The sequence below is a fragment of the Malaclemys terrapin genome, chromosome 5, assembly GCF_027887155.1.
Source record: "Malaclemys terrapin pileata isolate rMalTer1 chromosome 5, rMalTer1.hap1, whole genome shotgun sequence".
In the NCBI taxonomy this organism is placed as follows: domain Eukaryota; kingdom Metazoa; phylum Chordata; order Testudines; family Emydidae; genus Malaclemys; species Malaclemys terrapin.
In genome coordinates, this window is record NC_071509.1 from 5082784 (window position 1) to 5102129 (window position 19346).

Genomic DNA, 19346 nt, shown 5'->3' on the forward strand with positions numbered 1-19346 from the left:
ACCACTTATTTCATACTAAGCAACAAGACTCATCGAGAGGCTAACATAAAAGTGAAAATAAAGAAATCCAGTGAGTTGCTGGGGGGAGAAAACACTCTCCTAGAATGGCCCAGACAGACTTTCAGGCCTCACCAAATAGGAGCAGATAGCGAGTTGATAACTTTTGCAAGTGAATTTAATTCTAGAAAGGAAGTGATTTTCCACGAGATTGATGAGGAAGTTAATACTCTCTATAAATAAACTAAGGTCGCTTCCCTGCAAACTACTCCGTGCAGACTGTAAGGGTTTACCAAGATGGAGCTGCTCATAGCAGGGGTTCTCAACCTTTTTCTTTCTGATCTCCCCCCACCCCCCAACATACTATAAAAATTCCATGGCCCATCTGTGCCATAAAAACTGTTTTTCTGCGAATAAAAGCCAGCGTGAAGAGGTAGCAACCAGGGCAATTGCCCGGGGCCCCACCAGGGCCGGCTCCAGCGTTTTTGCTGCCCCAAGTGGAGGGGGGGGGGAAGAAGAGGAGCCGCGATCGGCTCAACCACCGCCGCTTCATTCTTCAGCGTCAATTCAGGGACTGAGGGACCCGCCGTCGAATTGCCGCCAAAGACCCGGACACGTCGCCCCTTCCTGTTGGCTGGTGCCTGGAGCCGGCCCTGGGCCCCACACCACAGAGAGCCCTGTGAAGCTAAGTTGCTCAGGCTTCAGCTTCAGCCCCAGGCAGTGTGGCTTCGGCTTTCTGACCTGGGCCCCAGCAAGTCTAATGCTGGACCTGCTTGGCAGACCCCCTGAAGCCTGCTCACAGCCCCGCAGTGGCCCCAGGACACTGGCTTACAGGATCAGGGCTTAATATTATAAAAGGAAAGGTAAACATATAACTGAAAAAAGTACATCTTAGTCGCAAGTCACAGAAGCTGTAAGTGTCAGATTAAACCTGAGCAGTCAGTTCCTTAATAGTGTGTTTAAATTTCCCCCATAGACAGAAGGAAAGTAACAGGTACCAGAATTAATGTAATTGTTGATGTTTTCCCTGCTAGGGAGCTTTGAGCTGGACAGCATCAGGCTGATGATGTGGAATATTAACATAATTCAGGCAATAATGCTTTAAGCCGTCTTTTAAAAGATAATTACGGGCATACGAACAGGGCACATCTACTGGCGCAGTTTCATTCTCACTGCATTATGTTCTCCCATCTGGGAGGGGCTGAGGTGCACTGAAGATGCTCCAAAGAATCCTATTCAGCTTCTAGTAGCAACTTCCTAAACAAGCTTCCTGAGCGAGCTCAGTGAACAGAAGAAGAAGTTAGCATCTAATCGGTCAGGCCTATATCTTCATGACACATTCCTCTAGAGGCCGTTTGCATTTTTGTACAGTAATTCATAAGATATGGGACTGAATCAGCCAGCTCAGAATGTCACATGAGAAATATTATTCCTAAGGGTGGGGAAAAAAAAGAGGTAAAAAGGCTTATTACACAGAGATACAAATTTGAAACACGCAGACGGTAATAATAAATCTACACAGCATTCGTCTTCAAAGCATTTGACAAACAATAGGCCACATTCTTGGCTGCCTTCAGGCCCCTTTGCACTGCTCAGGCAGTGCAGGGAGAGGGGGTTTTCCTCAGCTGGTGCAGAGCAGAGTAGACGTAGCTGCCCCACTCACCCTTCCCAGCTGAGCCCTGGGTGCAGAGAACATGTCAGTACAGAGAGACAGTAAGATCAGAGTGCACTGCAATGCTGAGCTAGAGAATGGACCTTTAGGAACCATAACCAGCTGGCACAGATCTAAGCAGCCCCAATGCTGGGCTCATGGTGATACAGATTCCAGAGAGTCATAACAGCAGAAGCCATTAACCAGTGCTCAAAAAATTCCTGCACTAGAGATATCTCCATTTTATAGACTGAGGCAGACAGCCAACATTTTTGTCCTCCTATTTGGGGTTCCTCCATTTCTGAGCACCCAACCCAAGATACCTAGGGCCTGATTTCCAGAAGCACTGAGCACTCACAGCTCCCACTGACTTGGGTTGTTGGTGCTCAGAACTTGTGAAAAATCAGGGCCAAGAGGTCTCAAGTTGGGCACCCTAAAACTGAGACGCCAAAGAGCAGTGGCATTTTTGGACTAAACACCTGGCTCAAAGACACAAAAACACAAAGTAGAAAACCTCCCCTCCCAGGCCACTGGTAGTGGCCAAGCAGAGAATCAGGATCTTGGACATCTATTATTCTTTTATTGCAGTAGCACCCTTCAGGAATCAGGCCCCACTGTGCTAAGCGTCATGCAGACAAACAAAAAGATAGTCCTTGCACCTGAAGAACTTACAGTCTAAGTCTACAAAGAGTGTAAATGGTGAATTCTCTATAACTTGAAGTCCTTAAACCATGATTTGAGGACTTCAGTAATTCAGCCAGAGGTTAGGGGTCTATTTCAGGAGTGGGTGGGTACGGTTCTATGGCCTGCGATGGGCAGGAGGTCAGACTAGATGATCTCAATGGTCTCTTCTGACCTTAAAGTCTATGAGAGACGACGGAGGAGCACAAGAATGAAGTGATTATGAAGTAGCTTGATAAGTACAATTATTGCACACCGGCAGCCTGCCCATCCAAGAGTATTTTGCAGGCATTATCACAGAGAGGAGTTCAATGAAGAATTTTGATGTTTTACAGCACTTTTATAAACAACAAATTTTGTAAGACAAACTTCATTACTTTTTTTGATAGAAGTACAAATATAACGGATGAAAGGACTGAGATAGATGTAATATGTTTGGATTTTATTTGATACAGTGCCTCTCAAAACCCTGGCTTGAAAAGTTATTCCAGTTCATAAGAGAAACACTCAGGAAGGCTTAAAATTAGGAAATGATGTAGAACAATGTACTGACTTAAGAAAAGATGTTTGGTGGGAAGGGGAAGGTTAACCACTTCTTTTAGGACCAATTCTAATTGATAAGGGAAGCTAAAAAGGAAAAAAATCCACTGGGGATTGGGAAGGAGATGTGTGTTAAGTATAATAGGAACAAAAAGTAATCCTAGCAATGGTATACACCTGTTACTAGATGGAGATGGTAAAGTTGTTAGTAATAATAAGGCAGAAAAGGCCAAAGCATTAATAAATTTCTCTTCTGTATTTGAAAAGAAGCAGGATGGTGTACTTAGATCTTGATGAAGTAATTTACAGTCTATTAGTACCTAAAGAAGATGTTAGAAAGTGTCTACTAGAGATAAACATTTTTAGATCAGCAGGCCATTAACTTGTATGCAAGAGTTATAAAAGAGTTGGCTGAGTAGATCTCTGGACCGCTGGATATTAATTTTTTAATAAATCTTGGAATACCGCGTAAATTGCAGAAGATGGTAAGAGTGTTATCGTTGTGCAAAAATGATACATGGAATAATCCCAGAAAACTCTAGGTTATGCAAAAATCAATCCCAGGCAAAATAATGGACACGCTAATATGGGATTCAATTGATAAAGAATTAAAGGATAGGAATATAAGCAATGCCAGTCAACATGGTTACAGAAAAAAAAAAGTCTTGTTAAACATGATTTCATTCTCTGATGAAATGGAAGTTTGGCTGATAAAGGTAACCACATAGATGTCATATACTTAGACTTTTATAAGGCATTTGACTTAGTACTGCATGACATTTGATGAAAAAATTAGCACTACATAATATCAATAAAGAACATATTAAATGGATTAAGAAGCGGTTAACTGACAGATCTCAAAAAGTAGTTGGCAATGGGGAAGTATCATCAAAAAAGGGTCTCTCTTTGGTGGGGTTCCGCGGGGGATCAATATTAGGCTTGACGCTATTTAACATTTTCATCAGTGACTTGGAAATAAATAAAAAAAAAATCCCTGCTGATAACATTTACAGAAGACACAAAGATTGGCTTAGTGGTAAATAATGAGGAGGACTGGGCAGCCTTACAGACCAATCTGAAGCTGGGCCCATTCACACAAAACGCATTTTAATACAGCCAAATGCAAAGTTACATATCTTGGAACAAGTAACGCAAGCCAGACCTACAGAATGGGGGACAGTATTCTGGAAAGCAGTGACTCTGAAAAGGATTGGGGGTCAGAGTGGACAAGTAACTCAAACTCCCAATGCCATGTCGTGACAAAAAGTGCTAAGGCAATCCTTGGATACGTAAACAGGAGTAGTAGGGAATAGGAGTTTACCTCTGTATATATTGCATTGGTGACACCTGCATACAACTCTGGTGTCCACCCTTTTTAAAGGATGTTGAAAAATTGGAGAGGATGCAGAAGAGAGCCGCAAAAATGATCTGAGGTCTGGAGAAAATGCCTTACAGGGCAAGAGACTTAAGAGCGCAATCTGTTTAATTTAGCAAAAAGAAGATTGAGAGGAGACTTGATTCCAGTGTCAAAGTACCTTCACATGGAGAAAATACCAGGTATTAAAGGGCACTTTAATCTAGTGGCAAAAGGCGGAACAAGAAACAATGGCTAGAAGTTGAAGCCTGACAAATTCAAATCAGAAATAAGGCACAAATTTTCAACAGTGAGGACGATTAAGCATTAGAACAAACTACTAAGGGAAGTGAAGGATTCTCCCTCTATCTCTTGATGTCTTCAAATCAAGACTGGGTTCCTTTCTGGAAGATGTGTTTTAGCCAGACAAGTTACTGGGCTCATTACAGGGGTAAATTCATGAAATTTAATGGCCCGTGTTGTAACAGAAGGTTAGACTAGATGATCTAAGGGTCATTTCTGGCTTTAAACTCTATGGATCCATAAGTCATTTATTAGGAATCTAGACAAGCAAGTAAACCATACAATAAAGGAAATACACATAATGATAAATTGGAAGGAGGTGCAAATGCTAGTGAGGGGCAGAGAAATAATACAAACGATGCGAAAAAAATTTTTTAAAAGAGGCAGAAAGCAATCCAGCAATAAAAATGTAAGTTAATATATCTATGCAAAAAAATGATACATCACATACATTTATTGGGAGGAGACATTTGGAAAGGAGTAATGCTGAAAGATCCAGAAATTTAGATATGAGCTTGCAACTTTTTTTTTTTTTTTTTTTTTTTAAAAGGGTGTGATACAGTCATGCAGAGACATCCAGTCACAAAACTGTCCTCTATACAATTCTAGTGTGATTTCACACAGAATATTACCTTCACCACATCACCAGGAAGCTAGACAAACTGGAGGGAGTTCAGTGAAGAACAACAAACATGATCAATGAATTGATTATGGGGAAGACTGAAAAACCGAAGTGCTAGAACTTAGGTGGAGATGATTTATGGGCAGGAAGGCATTATTCTTCCTCGAGGCTGACTAGATACCACAATGATGGTATAAAAATCTGGATGGATAGGAGAGACAGGAAAATTATCTACAAATAACTAAATAATGTAAACACAAAGGGAAGGAGAGGAACCATTTAGGGTGGTACAATGGACTATAACTAGGAGTGACTGGATATCATTAGTAAAGGAAGCGTTTGCACTGAAAAGCAGGAAAGACATCCTGACGTTCATTATTTATATGAAAGCGGCATTCAAAGGTCCTAACCAGATTCCTGCTCCAAAGAGTTTATAATCTAATTTGAAACAAGACATGACAAGTTAATGTAACAAACAATAGCCCAGGAGAGGGAGGCCAAGTTAACAGTAAGATAGCATGGTTATGATAATAGCTATTGTATAACTTGATAGTTCTAAAGCACCTGAAAAGAGTCTCTTAAAAGTAAATACTTCAACTGTTCTGACAGCAAGGGACATATTAGGCCAGGAAATAGTTTCCCCAAAGGGAACTGGGGAAACCCCATGTTTAAACTAAACTGGATAAGACACTAGTAAATGTACTTCAGGAACTCTTATCTTTGGTTTTTCTATAATGCTCAGTACAGATATGCTGAAGTAGAGGCACATTAGACCTGTATGAGACTATCCACAGCGTACGCACTTCATTTGTTAAACAGAAGTGAGTCAGCAACCACCTAGTCCTCCCAAAGGAGTTTTATTTACAGAAGGAGCCACACCATCCGGGGCTAGTTCACCTGCACATCTACCAATGTGATATATGCCATCATGTGCCAGCAATGCCCCTCTGCCATGTACATTGGCCAAACCGGACAGTCTCTACGCAAAAGAATAAATGGACACAAATCTGACATCAGGAATCATAACATTCAAAACCCAGTAGGAGAACACTTCAACCTCTCTGGTCACTCAATAACAGACCTCAAAGTGGCAATTCTTCAACAAAAAAAACCTTCAAAAACAGTCTCCAACGTGAAGCTGCAGAACTGGAATTAATTTGCAAATTAGATGTAGGGATATTAAAGAAGGTACTAACAGTGATTCCCCCAAGTGACAGTGACCCCCTCATAATTTGTCCCCCACACTTTAAAATCCAACAGTTTCACCAAGAACAAAAATCTCTTGGGTCTTCTATTAAAACTTGTAAGCTACTGTCTGTAGAAATCATTGATTATATCTATCCTGTGAAAGATACTTTATTACTATGTAAAACTTACAAACAAGTTAATTGACTTTGTTCTTGAAGTAATTGATACAATGTAAACAAACACTATAAGACAGGGGTAGGCAACCTTTCAGAAGTGGTGTGCCGAGTCTTCATTTATTGACTTAAATTTAAGGTTTCGCGTGCCGGTAATACATGTTAACAATTTTTAGAAGGTCTCTCTCTATAAGTCTATATTATATAACTAAACTATTGTTGTATGTAAAGTAAACAAGGTTTTCAAAATGTTTAAGAAGCTTCCTTTAAAATTAATTAAAATGCTGATTTTACACCGCCAGCCTGCTCAGCCCACTGCCAGCCTGGGGTTCTGTTCACCTAGGCCTGCAGCGGGCTGAGCGGGGCAACTCGAGGTCAGGGCAGAGGGCTGGGGTGTGGGGGGTGCAGGGCAGAAGGCTGGGTGTGGGGGGTTCAGGGGTAAGGGCAGAGGGCTGGGGGGGTGTGGAGGTGCAGGGCAGAAGGCTGGGTGTTGGGAGGAGGTCAGGGCAGAGGGCTCAGTGTTGGGAGGAGGTCAGGGCAGAAGGCTGGGTGTTGGGAGGAGGTCAGGGCAGAAGGCTGGGAGGGTGTGGGGGGGTTCAGGGCAGAGGTGTGGGGGGTGCAGGGCAGAAGGCTGGGGTGCTCAGCTCATGGGGGTGCTCCCAGCCCCCTGCCCTGAGCGGCTCATGGCAGGGGGCTGGGAGGGATATGCCCTGTTCCACTCCCTTCTCCAACGCCCCGTCCCTACCGCTCTCTGCCTCCTCTACGGAGCAGGGAGCACGCTGCCGCTCGGCTCTGCTCTGCTCCCCCTCGCAAGGGCCATCACCGGCAGGGAGAGGGGGGAGAAGGAGGAGGAGGGGCTGGAATGCACCATGTTGTGGGAAGAAACGGGGGAGGGGGGAGCTTGGCTGCCACAGGACCAAGCTTCTGCCTCCTGCCCCCGCAGGGGAGAGCAGTGGGCGGGGAGGCTGAGTGGGGCAGGGAGGCAGAAGCTTGGTCCTGCGGCAGCCAAGCTTCCCCCCCCCTTCTTCCCCCAGCGTGGTGCTTTCCGGCCCCTCCGCCTCTCACCGGGCAGGCAGTGTGCCACTCAGAATCGGCTCACGGGCCGTGTTTGGCATGCGTGCCGTAGGTTGCCGACCCCTGCTATAAGCCGTTAAGTGACTTTCACTTCATTCAACGGCTCCTAGGACAGACCCCCACCCTCTGTGATTAAAGGGCCGGGAGTCTCAAATGAATTAGCTCACACCCTGAAAGTGGTGGAGACAGTAAATTAAAATACGGTTAAGGTATGGAATGTATGCTGATGATTGCTTGATGTACATAAATGGTTAGGAAGGTGCCAGCCTAGAAAGGGAGTATCCATCGGCCGAAAAAATGTGTCAAGTGGATGACCAGAAAACTCCCAGAGGGTAAACTGGGATCCACTCCATCACCTGGAAGGATGAGAAACACAAACTTTGGACAGTTTGGAGCCACCAGAAATGTGCCCAGGAATGTGTCCAGAAATGTGCCATCTGCTGATTGAGTCAGCAACAGCAGGATAAAACAGCTCCCATAGACTAACATAGGAATTAATTCCTATAAGAATGGACTCTCAAGACTGATGACTGAGTCTCTGGCTCTGCTGCCAACCTCCAGGAGCATCTGACACAGATTCGACTCCATCCTCATGACCAAGATACCTGGCCAGTAACTTGGCATGAGCAACTTCTAGGCTGGTAACTATAACACCTATACAGAACTTGAATGAATGATTGTGTGAATAAATCTATATATATATGTGTGTGTGTGTGTGTGTGTGTGTGTGTGTGTGTGTGTAATAAGTAATGATAGGAATAAGTAGTCAAACAACGTTGTTTACTTTTATCTTTTGCTTTATCATTATATTTACAATAAATGTGGCATCTCTGCCGTATCCCTCTTAATAAGATCCTGCTGGTTTTTATTTTATTGGTATAACAGATACCATCAGATTAGGCCTGAATAAAGACTGGGAGTGGTTGGGTCATTACAAAACCTAAACTTAATTTCCCCAATACTAATTTCTCCCTACTGTTACTCACACCTTCTGGTCAACTGTCTGCAATGGGCCACTCTCTTACCACTTCAAAAGTTATTTTTTCTCCCTTGGTATCCTGCTGTTAATTGATTTATCTCATTAGACTGACCTAACACTTGGTAAAGCAACCCCCATCCTTTCATGTATTTATACCTGCTCCTGTATTTTTTACTTCTGCATCTGATGAAGTGGGGTCTAGCCCACGAAAGCTTATGCCCAAATAAATTTGTTAGTCTCTAAGGTGCCACAAGGACTCCTCTTTCCCCCCCCCCCATGAAAATACGTGACTTAAATGAACGACACTGTCCGCACAGGAATCAGAACTCCATAGCAATGACAATTTAAATACAACTGGAGCTGGTCTACATACAGTCTTTATTACAAATATAATCAACGTAGAAACTGATTAAAGTGGTGCAACACCCCAGTGTGGACACAATTATAGGGATATGAAGCATTATATCAGTGATGTTTATTCCAGGGAAGCACTTTTATACTATTCTAATAGCATCCACACTAGGAGATTTTACCCCTTTTAACTATGTTGAAATAGAAACTAGCATAGCTAAGCAAGGCAAAAACTGTGTACAGACAAGCCCACGTTGCTAGCAGGATTCCAGCGCCATTTCCCTATACCATGGGCAGAGATTGTGTGAGTGCACGCATAATGTTATGAAACTGCTATTCCTCAAAGGGAGCCTAGCCTGTCTCCTGAAGACTCACTTCTTCCATGATGCCCACAAGTAGTGAGTCATTTAAAAAAAAAAAAGTTACATCTACTTCTCTGGCACACAGCATGTCTACTCTGTGTCTGTCTAGTGTAGACTGAAAGCTCTTTGGAACTGGGAGTGTTCATGCTTGTCATTAATAACACCGCTCAGTAAAATAAAAACAAGTCCCTCCCCATTCAAATTAGAAAAGCCATTCTAGAATCACTCCTGTAACAACCATGTTTATACTGCTACTCTGAAACATGTTTATACAGTTGATGGTAGCAGAATCCTGAGCTCCCCCACCCCTCAGACAGATACATAGATCCATTGTATAAAAGTCTGAAGACATATGAGGTCTGAAACCTCATTTGATCTCGGCTGAACATGCCAAGAATAGGAGACTTAAAACCTACTGCTGTAATTTTTCCACAATATGAAAAACCTGGATAGATGGCTCTTAAGTATTTTGACTTTTTTTTTTTTTGTATTAATAAACCAGATCAGTCTTCAGCATGTCCTTTCAATAACATCACATGGTCTATCCCTATAAGGTTACAGTTACGTCCCTACTTCTGCTAGGAGAATATTTAAAAGAAGATTTCAAAAATGAATCAAGAGCTGACCAAATTGTAATCTTATAATATCACAAAACAAGAGTTTCCTGCCAGTACACAAATGCAGACACAGATCCTGTGACCATATTCAAAGACCATTGTTATCAGTCAGAAAATTTATAGACATTTGCTCATTTGAAGGGAACCAGGCAGGTAGATTAACTCCAGAAGTTATGGTTTTGTAAAAGTGAGAAGGTTTTACATAAACCTGATATTAACATAAATGTTTGCCTTTTTTTAAGAAAACAGTTCTGTTTGGATTTAAATATCCCCCTTTACCATTGCAATTCTAAGCTCCACAGTTAGTGCACAAAAACCAAAACCTGACTACAAAACAAAGGTGAAACTGAATACTGTTTTCATTTCAAAAGGAGAATGAAACTGAAAAAAGAAAAATAGTGAAAAGTCAAAGGAGAGTTTTAGAAATATCAGTTTTAATCTCAGTTTTTGGTAACATGAGGAAATAATTTTTTTTTTAAAGGAAACATTTTTAAAACAACACTTCTACCCTTTAACATGAGGAATCTGGGTATAGTGGACTGTATAGCTGTTTGTTTTGGGGGGAGGGTAAAAATAAAAGTAGTTTACTTTTATATATAAAACTGGGTCCCATCAGGCCAGGGTTGTGAATAATACGCAGTCTGGATAGCTGAAACAGATTCCAAGTGGGTATAATTTATGTATCTAAACATTATAAAACCACACATAACAATCAGGTGATTCCTTCTGGACTACATGGACAAATATCATGTCTTCCAGATTAACAATGCAGCAGAAATCACTGCTGAGAAATCGTAAACTGCATCACAAAGGAAAAACAAAAGCATGAAACACTGACTCCAGAACTTCATAAACTACCACAGAGAGTGAACGAAAAGCAGAAACGATAGCATTAACAGCCATGCAACCTCTTTCATTTACATCCCTGGGACAGAGAGAAAAAATCAGCAGCTTCACAGAATAGGCAAAGAGTTTTTCCAGTTGAAAAGTACCGCAAGAACCACCAAAAGAGGATGTTTAATAAGGGAACAAAGGAGCCACTAACCAAACAGAAGCATTAACCTATATCATCATCAGGATGGTAACTGTGCCCATACCCCGTGGCTTTGCAATTAGTCATACTTTTTGTGAAACAGATAAAAATAAAAATCCCTAAAACAATGGTTAGGAAAATAACATTCAGACAGAGTCTGGGGTTTGCAATGAAATCTGCACATTCTCCCTGTATGTACATATTGTCAAACAGGCATCCCCACACCTAATGTGACAGTTTGCTACAGTTACCAAAGAACAAACACTCTATACAAACACTCCTTAGAGAGGTTGAGGAAATCAGACCCAGAAGTGCGAGTTTAAAAATAATCAGTAGAATATGGAACATTCTTTCACATTGACAGCCCCTTAAAGCAAGACAGGACCAAAAAAAAAAAAAAAAAGCCTAGAAGAAGAAGAAAACAATCAGATCATAGTGAAGCCAAATTACGAGTCTAAACAACTACAGGCAAGGCCCTGGGGAACGGGCCACAGTTTCAGATTACAACGTTTTATCTTCAGCTTCTTGATGCATCTCACCCCTGGCCTGATGAGAAATGCTTCAGCTCCTGCCAGAACTATGACGTGAGGATGGTATCTGGGTATAATGGAGAGGGAGGGTGTGGGACGGAACAAGAGGATTTCATACTCCTCTCCAGCCCAGAGGTGACTTCTGCAGAAAACATTTAAATGCACACAACCAAGGACAGGTTTTTCATAGTTATAAAACAGAGATTCAGAGTGGGAGGTTAGTAAACTAATTTTCAAGAGGGTGTCTAATTATTAGACACTTATAGCGCCCTACCATCAATGCTCTGCCCAAAATTCACTATAAAGGGGGCACCAGTTCCCAAATACAGAAGGCTTGAAGAAAGCCAGTCCCAGGCAATACTAGTACCTTACAGCCCCAACCCTCCCTATCACCCTTAGTATCATCTTTTGCTCCACCATCCCCCAAATTCAAGGTCTTGCTGATCCCGTTTTTCACGTCCCTGTCTAAAATCCATTCTTCCCTCTCCAGCACAACAATTAGAACCCTGGCCTGTACCTTGGTCACCTCCCACATCTCACCTCAACCCTCCAAGTCTATTCAAAACATTGCTTCCAAAAAAAAATAGTCTTCCCATAAGCTGCTCCAACTATGTTACCCCACACTCCTTCCTCAAATCCCTTCACTTGCCTTCCTGCTGAGTTATTAACCACGATCATTTTCCCCAGTGCCATAAATGTACACAGCACTTCACAAACAGAAAGAGACAAGGCACAGGACAACAGTTTCGAAAAATCAAACGTGTGGAGAGGGAGGAGAACAAAGTAGGAGAATTCCTGGCAGGAGATGGTTTTAAAGCAGCATTTGGAGAAGAGAGAAGGACCCTTCGTAAAGCAGGAAGAAATGAGTGCAGAGATTCAGGGGGCAGCAGCTGTTTGGGCTCAGGACAGCAGCTGGGGCAGGGGAGGATGACAATGACTGTCTGCCTGGCAGCTTATGCCATGAAACTGTCATTCAGTCAGAACAGGTGGAGTATCACGGTGTATACCTAGTTAAGGGGACATGGGGAAGCCCCCGTCTTTTAGGGATCTGGTATAGTCGCAAAGCACCAAGAGAGTCTTTCTTTGTTTAATTTGGGGGTTTAGAGGGTCTATCAGCAAGGACACAGAGTGGCAATTTGGAGGGATAACCCAGTTTGGTGGGGTTAGAGGGCTCTCAGTGTCTGAACAAGGAGTTGGGGGGGTCTCCCTACTTCAGGGGAAGTGATGAGGGAACTGGGGGTTCCCAACTTAGGGGAGCCAGGAGTCTCTAGATTGAGTGGGGCTGAGGACTCCCTGTTTAGAGTCTGGGGGGTTCCCTGCTCGGGGGGGGAGTGACGGGGGGGCTGGGGGTTCCCTGCTCAGGGGGGGAGTGACAGGGGGGCTGGGGGTTCCCTGCTCGGGGGGGGAGTGACGGGGGGGCTGGGGGTTCCCTGCTCGGGGGGGGAGTGACGGGGGGGGCCGGGGGGTTCCCTGCTCAGGCTGTGGCGGGGGGCCGGGGGGTTCCCTGCTCAGGCTGTGGCGGGGGGCTGGGGGGTTCCCTGCTCAGGCTGTGGCGGGGGGCCCTTCCCCGGGCCCGGCTGTACCTGAGCGTGGGGCCGATGCAGGCCGTGTCCGTGCTCTCGATCTCCCGCAGGATCCGCTCGTGCTCCGCCGCCGTCTCCAGGCTCTCCAGCTCCGCCATCTTCCCCCGCTCCATGGGCTCCGGGCCCGGCTGGGACGCAGCGAGCCCCGTCCACCCCCCAGCGCCGGAGCCGCTCGGCCTCAGCCCAGCCCCTGGCTCGCCGGCCGCGCCCCCTGCCGCGCCGCGTCTCCGCCTCCCGCCGCGCCGGCATGCCGGGAAATGTAGTCCTGGGGAAAGGGGTGTAGCCTGGGCCCAGAGAGAGACTCCCAGCGCCCCTCCCTGGGGGACCCCCACCCCCGTCAGACCCGCCCCAGCGCCCCTCACTGGGGGACCCCCACCCCCGTCAGACCCGCCCCAGCGCCCCTCCCTGGGGGACCCCCACCCCCGTCAGACCCGCCCCCAGCGCCCCTCCCTGGGGGACCCCCACCCCCGTCAGACCCGCCCCCAGCGCCCCTCCCTGGGGGACCCCCACCCCCGTCAGACCCGCCCCAGCGCCCCTCCCTGGGGGACCCCCACCCCCGTCAGACCCGCCCCAGCGCCCCTCACTGGGGGACCCCCACGCCCGTCAGACCTGCCCCAGCGCCCCTCACTGGGGGACCCCCACCCCGTCAGACCTGCCCCCAGCGCCCCTCACTACTGGGGGACCCCCACCCCGTCAGACCTGCCCCAGCGCCCCTCCCTGGGGGACCCCCACCCCCGTCAGACCCGCCCCCAGCGCCCCTCCCTGGGGGACCCCCACCCCCGTCAGACCCGCCCCAGCGCCCCTCACTGGGGGACCCCCACGCCCGTCAGACCTGCCCCAGCGCCCCTCACTGGGGGACCCCCACCCCGTCAGACCTGCCCCCAGACCCCTCACTACTGGGGGACCCCCACCCCCGTCAGACCCGCCCCCAGCGCCCCTCCCTGGGGGACCCCCACCCCGTCAGACCTGCCCCAGCGCCCCTCCCTGGGGGACCCCCACCCCCGTCAGACCCGCCCCCAGCGCCCCTCCCTGGGGGACCCCCACCCCGTCAGACCTGCCCCAGCGCCCCTCACTGGGGGACCCCCACCCCTGTCAGACCTGCCCCAGCGCCCCTCACTGGGGGACCCCCACCCCGTCAGACCTGCCCCAGCGCCCCTCACTGGGGGACCCCCCTCCCCTGTCAGACCTGCCCCCATACCCCTCACTGGGGGACCCCCACCCCGTCAGACCTGCCCCAGCGCCCCTCACTGGGGGACCCCCACCCCGTCAGACCTGCCCCCAGACCCCTCACTACTGGGGGACCCCCACCCCGTCAGACCTGCCCCAGCGCCCCTCACTGGGGGACCCCCACCCCCGTCAGACCTGCCCCAGCGCCCCTCACTGGGGGACCCCCCTCCCCGTCAGACCTGCCCCAGCGCCCCTCACTGGGGGACTCCCACCCCGTCAGACCTGCCCCCATACCCCTCACTGGGGGACCCCCACCCCCGTCAGACCTGCCCCCATACCCCTCACTGGGGGACCCCCACCCCCGTCAGACCTGCCCCAGCGCCCCTCACTGGGGGACCCCCACCCCCGTCAGACCTGCCCCCAGACCCCTCACTGGGGGACCCCCACCCCTGTCAGACCTGCCCCAGCGCCCCTCATTGGGGGACCCCCACCCCTGTCAGACCTGCCCCCAGACCCCTCACTGGGGGGACTCCCCACTCTTGTCATAACTGCCCCAGTTCCCCTCATTGTGAGGAGACATGCCTCCCCTTTCAGACCTGACCTGGGTGCCTCTCCTTGGGGGAGATTACCATCAGACCTGCCCCAAGAGGGTGACCACCTTTGTTGGATAGAAATAGGGAGAAACCACATGAAAAATACGGGCCAACGCTTAATTTTAAGGGACATTTTAGGGAAACACCATTTTCCTCAGCATAGCATGTATTTTTCTCTGAAGTGTACATTCGTACTGCCTTCAAGTATACAATACAATTATCATAAGCTTCAATATAATGTTTAAAATGGTCAAGGGATGTCCCTTAAAATCAAGTCAAGGGATTTCCCTGAAAAGGGACAAATCAATTAAATAAGGACCAGTTCCTTAAAATAAGGGGATGGATGGTCACCCTATGCCGCAGTGCCCCTCAGTGGAGGAAGACGTATACACTTCAGTCAGACCCACTCTCGGTGCCTGTCAGTAGGGAACACACGTACACACCATCTGACCTGTTATCACTGTCTCTTTCTGGGGAATCTCCAACAGTCAGAACTGTCCCCACTGCCTCTCTTTGGGGAAGAGACCCCAGTCAGAAGTGCTTTAATTAGGGGAGAGACTTCACTCAGCCAAACTTAGCCCCTGAGCCCATCCCAACATGGGGCACTGGGAGTAGGTCTGATTAAGGTGGTGTTTCCCCCAAATGAAAACATCCCATTGACTTTAAACTGCCTTTCATCTTGAAGGATCCTCTGATATCAAGGTCTCATAGTTTTGGTTCTCAGCATTTCTCTCTGATGACTACATGACTCCTTGTTCTTCTTCTTGTTATTTATTATCATTACAGCTGCGCTCAGGTTCTTCCATTACTAGGATGGCAACATTGGGTGTTGTATAAATACATAGGAAAAGCCTATCCCTGCCCCCAAAGAGTTTACAATCTAAAACAAACTGCAACAAGTAGGTGGAACAAAGAAGGGCAAGAGTAACAATGATATGAACACAGGGTTACTTAGACTATCTATGTCCTTTATTTCCTTGTTTTTGAGTCAAAGATTTTTGTTGTTTCAAGTTTTAAGCTATAATAAACAAGAAAGATTCTACTGGTCACCTTCTTCTTTGACTGCTTTGAATGCTACTGATCTGGATATAGCTTTCTCTTAGAATATCACCAGATTAAATGAAAAGGTGATAGGAGTGTCCAAACCACTACATGTGTCCTGAATGTACTGGTACTAGGAAGGGCAGGGGAAGCTCTAAAAAAAATGTTAGATCATGTTTACAGTTGCCAAATGTGGTGTGTTATGGGACCAGATGGATGTCATTCTGGATGTGTTAAAACCAGAGAGGAAATCTGTACTCTGGTGGCAGTCACCATGGAGATTTGATATATGCTCCCACAGGACCAAAAGCAAATAGACATGGAAGTGATATAATGAAAGAAGATACAAATAGTTGGGCAAATTTAGGAACCCAGCATCCTGGTGTTATCTTAAAACTCTGTAAGAGATAAATAAGACTAAAGTTCAGACCCAGATAATATCTCTATCACTTTTTAAAACCCATGAGGTAAGTAAAAAAAACCCAGTGTAAAGATAGATTTACTAAGATTTATTAAAATTAAACAAATTAACAAAGGCAACAGAATAATAGCTCAGAAGTTTGACCCAAAAGGGCATAAGGCCTGGCTCCCTTCTGCCCTTAGCAAGCTATGGGAACTCATTTATTTGCAGGAGATGACTTTCACTGGCAACTCGGACTGAAAGGCAGACAGCTGGTCATGACTGCGGATTGCTGCGGTGGTTGCTGGATTCTGGACCTGTAGCTGCCTTAGATGGGATTACAAGAGAGACACAGACTGAAGCTGGATCGGGATACCTACCTGAAGACCATCGCGGGGTCTCTCTCTCAGGCGTGGAAGAACTAGGCATGGGCTGCCCTGGTGGACAGCCGCTGGTGCTGAACGTGCTGGCCTTAAATAGACTTGGTCATGTGACCTTTTCCCGTACTTTTCTTCTCGCCATTGGGAGAAAAGGTGTCAAAATCTCAACCAAAAGGACCCATAAAATGGAGTCCAAACAGCAACTTGACCATGACCATTGACCCATAAGTTTCACAACAGTACATAAAAAGCACAGTATATAAATCAGAACAATAGATAAACTCTAATAAACGCTACATTTCCCCTCCTTGATGGTAAGAGGAGATACACCCTCTTTGCTGTCACAACCCAACCACTCTGATTTCATACATAATGACATTTATACCAACTTAAATGGAACAATGAATTTGTTGGACTTCACTCGTTTCTTAATCCAGACAGTTAAACATACCAGATACATCTCTATCCCGATATAACGCTGTCCTCGGGAGCCAAAAAATCTTACCGCGTTATAGGTGAAACCGCGTTATATCGAACTTGCTTTGATCCGCCAGAGTGCGCAGCCCCACCCCCTCCCCCGGAGCTCTGCTTTACCGCGTTATATCCGAATTTGTGTTATATCGGGTCGCGTTATATCGCGGTAGAGGTGTATATAATAATGACCATTTTAACAATCAAAACCACTACAACAGGGTGCAATAATATATGCCATACTTCATTATAATCAACAGACCCTCCAGATAGGTTTTCCCACCAGTGATTTGATGCAGTATCACTTCTGAATTCTTTTAAGAACTCGTTTGTTTTGGTCTGAGGCATGATGTACCGCAAACATGACCTCTTTTCCTTCCCTTTGAATTTGTCTTAAGTGGTATTTCATTTCTGGATGGTGCATAAGATGTTTTAAGGCTGATATATTCACTCCTAAGTGAAATGGTTCAAGATGTTCATATAGGAGGCAATGTGTCTGTATGGTTTGCATGGTTACTTTGGGTAGAGTGAAATTCACGTCACATCCCACTATGGGAAATATTGAAAATAGACAGATGTTTATGAATGGGTTGTGGGGAATTTTGTGGTAAACATTAACAATGAATTCACGGCCCCAGTTGCGAATACAAATACTATTGTCATCCACTAACACCATAGTGGAATGATTAAAATCAGACAGATGCATTTTATAATGGCATTTACCCTCCTTTGAATTAAGAGATACATGAGAAAACTCGATGACTTCTGAGCTACATGTATATCCCAGCCCCTTTTCCTTAATGCATGATTGCAGGTTAACAGCATGGTATTCACTATCCTTCTGATGGACCCATTTGCTGAGTTCCACTGGGAGCAATACAGAGTGATTAACATTTAGACCTAAGGGCACTAATGGGTACACCCATTCCTCCTGTGCTTCCTTCAAAGTCAGGATATAGGCAATAATGGTATGGTTACTGTGCACATAAGAGAAATTAACCATTCTGATGTTTCTGCTCGAAGTGGGTGGCATTTTTCCATAATACATGTCATACCTCTACAGGAATTAATCCATGTAGGCCATCTCTAATTATAGCCTTTGCAACATTCAGTACCCATTCTTGGGCTTGCACATATGCGAGCGCCATTGAGAGATTGGACTGCAAGACATCCAATGCTCCCATTATGCTGACGTGATCATTCTCCTGAAATTGCAGCCACACTGGAAGTGCATTGGCGATGTTAAATTCTGGACCAGTGATCTGCTAAGTCACTCCAATCCTTGACTCTGGGAGCCAGTCTTACCCTGCTCTGCTGTGAGAACCCCCACTTCTAGGCTGTTCACACATAGCCTCTGGCATGTAAGCTGCTCCTTGGATTGTGAAACTGAATGACACTAGCCAAGATCTCTGGTCCCAGACACAACCCTAGGAACCTCCGCCTTGCAGTGTCCAGTTATGTGCGCTGGACGCTGCAAGCTTATATGAGTTCATCAATTTAACAAAGAAATTGATATATACCAGGCTTGTTATCCCAAGGGGAGTCTCTGACATGCTTCAAACCAACCACAGTGCTTCAGGTAAACAAATTTATTTACTATGAAAGATAGATTTTAAGTGATTATAAGTCAAAGCATAACAAGCCAGATATGGTCAAATGAAATAAAAGCAAAACACATTCTAAGCTGATCTTAACACTTTCAATGCCCTTGAAAACTTTGATGCTTCTCACTACAGGCTAACTGTTTGCCCTCCAGCCAGGCTCTCCCCTTTGATCAGTGCTTCAGTCACTTGGTAGTGATGTCTGTAGATGTAGGTGGACCAAAGAGGAAGAGCATGGCAAACGTCTCTCCATTTTATCATGTCCTTTTTTCCCTCTTTGCTTCACCCTCCCCGCTTCAGAATCAGGTGAGCATTACATCATCGCAGTCCCAAATTGACCGAAGGAAGGGGGGTGATTCACTCGAGAGTCCAACAGATCCTTTTGTTGCTGCCTAGGCCAGCGCCCTTTGTTCCTGTGAGGCAGGGCTGGGTTTGTCCCATACATGCCCTGACGAGGTGTGAACTGCCCCTCTGCTCTTAGAGAGTTTTTGCCTGGGCATATTTTAAGCCACGAAGACACATTTTCAGCCTCATAACTATATACATGAAATTACAACCTATAACATTACTGTAACCATTACTATAACATCAATATAAAAAAAATGCTCAGAGCCTTACGAAGACACCCGATATGACAAACTTTGCATTGGATACC

At 46.1% G+C, this 19346-nt stretch overlaps 1 protein-coding gene across 1 annotated transcript in view; it reads right to left on the reverse strand.

The window, feature by feature from the left end:
* The window catches only part of EXOC6B (exocyst complex component 6B), a 442705-nt gene extending 429491 nt beyond the window's left edge, over positions 1-13214 (reverse strand). Inside the window, exon 1 of the mRNA XM_054029651.1 lies at positions 13039-13214. Within this exon, the coding sequence (XP_053885626.1) occupies positions 13039-13151 (113 nt within the window). The 5' untranslated portion in view covers positions 13152-13214. The remainder of the gene's footprint in view (positions 1-13038) is intronic.
* Positions 13215-19346: the final 6132 nt, after the last annotated feature.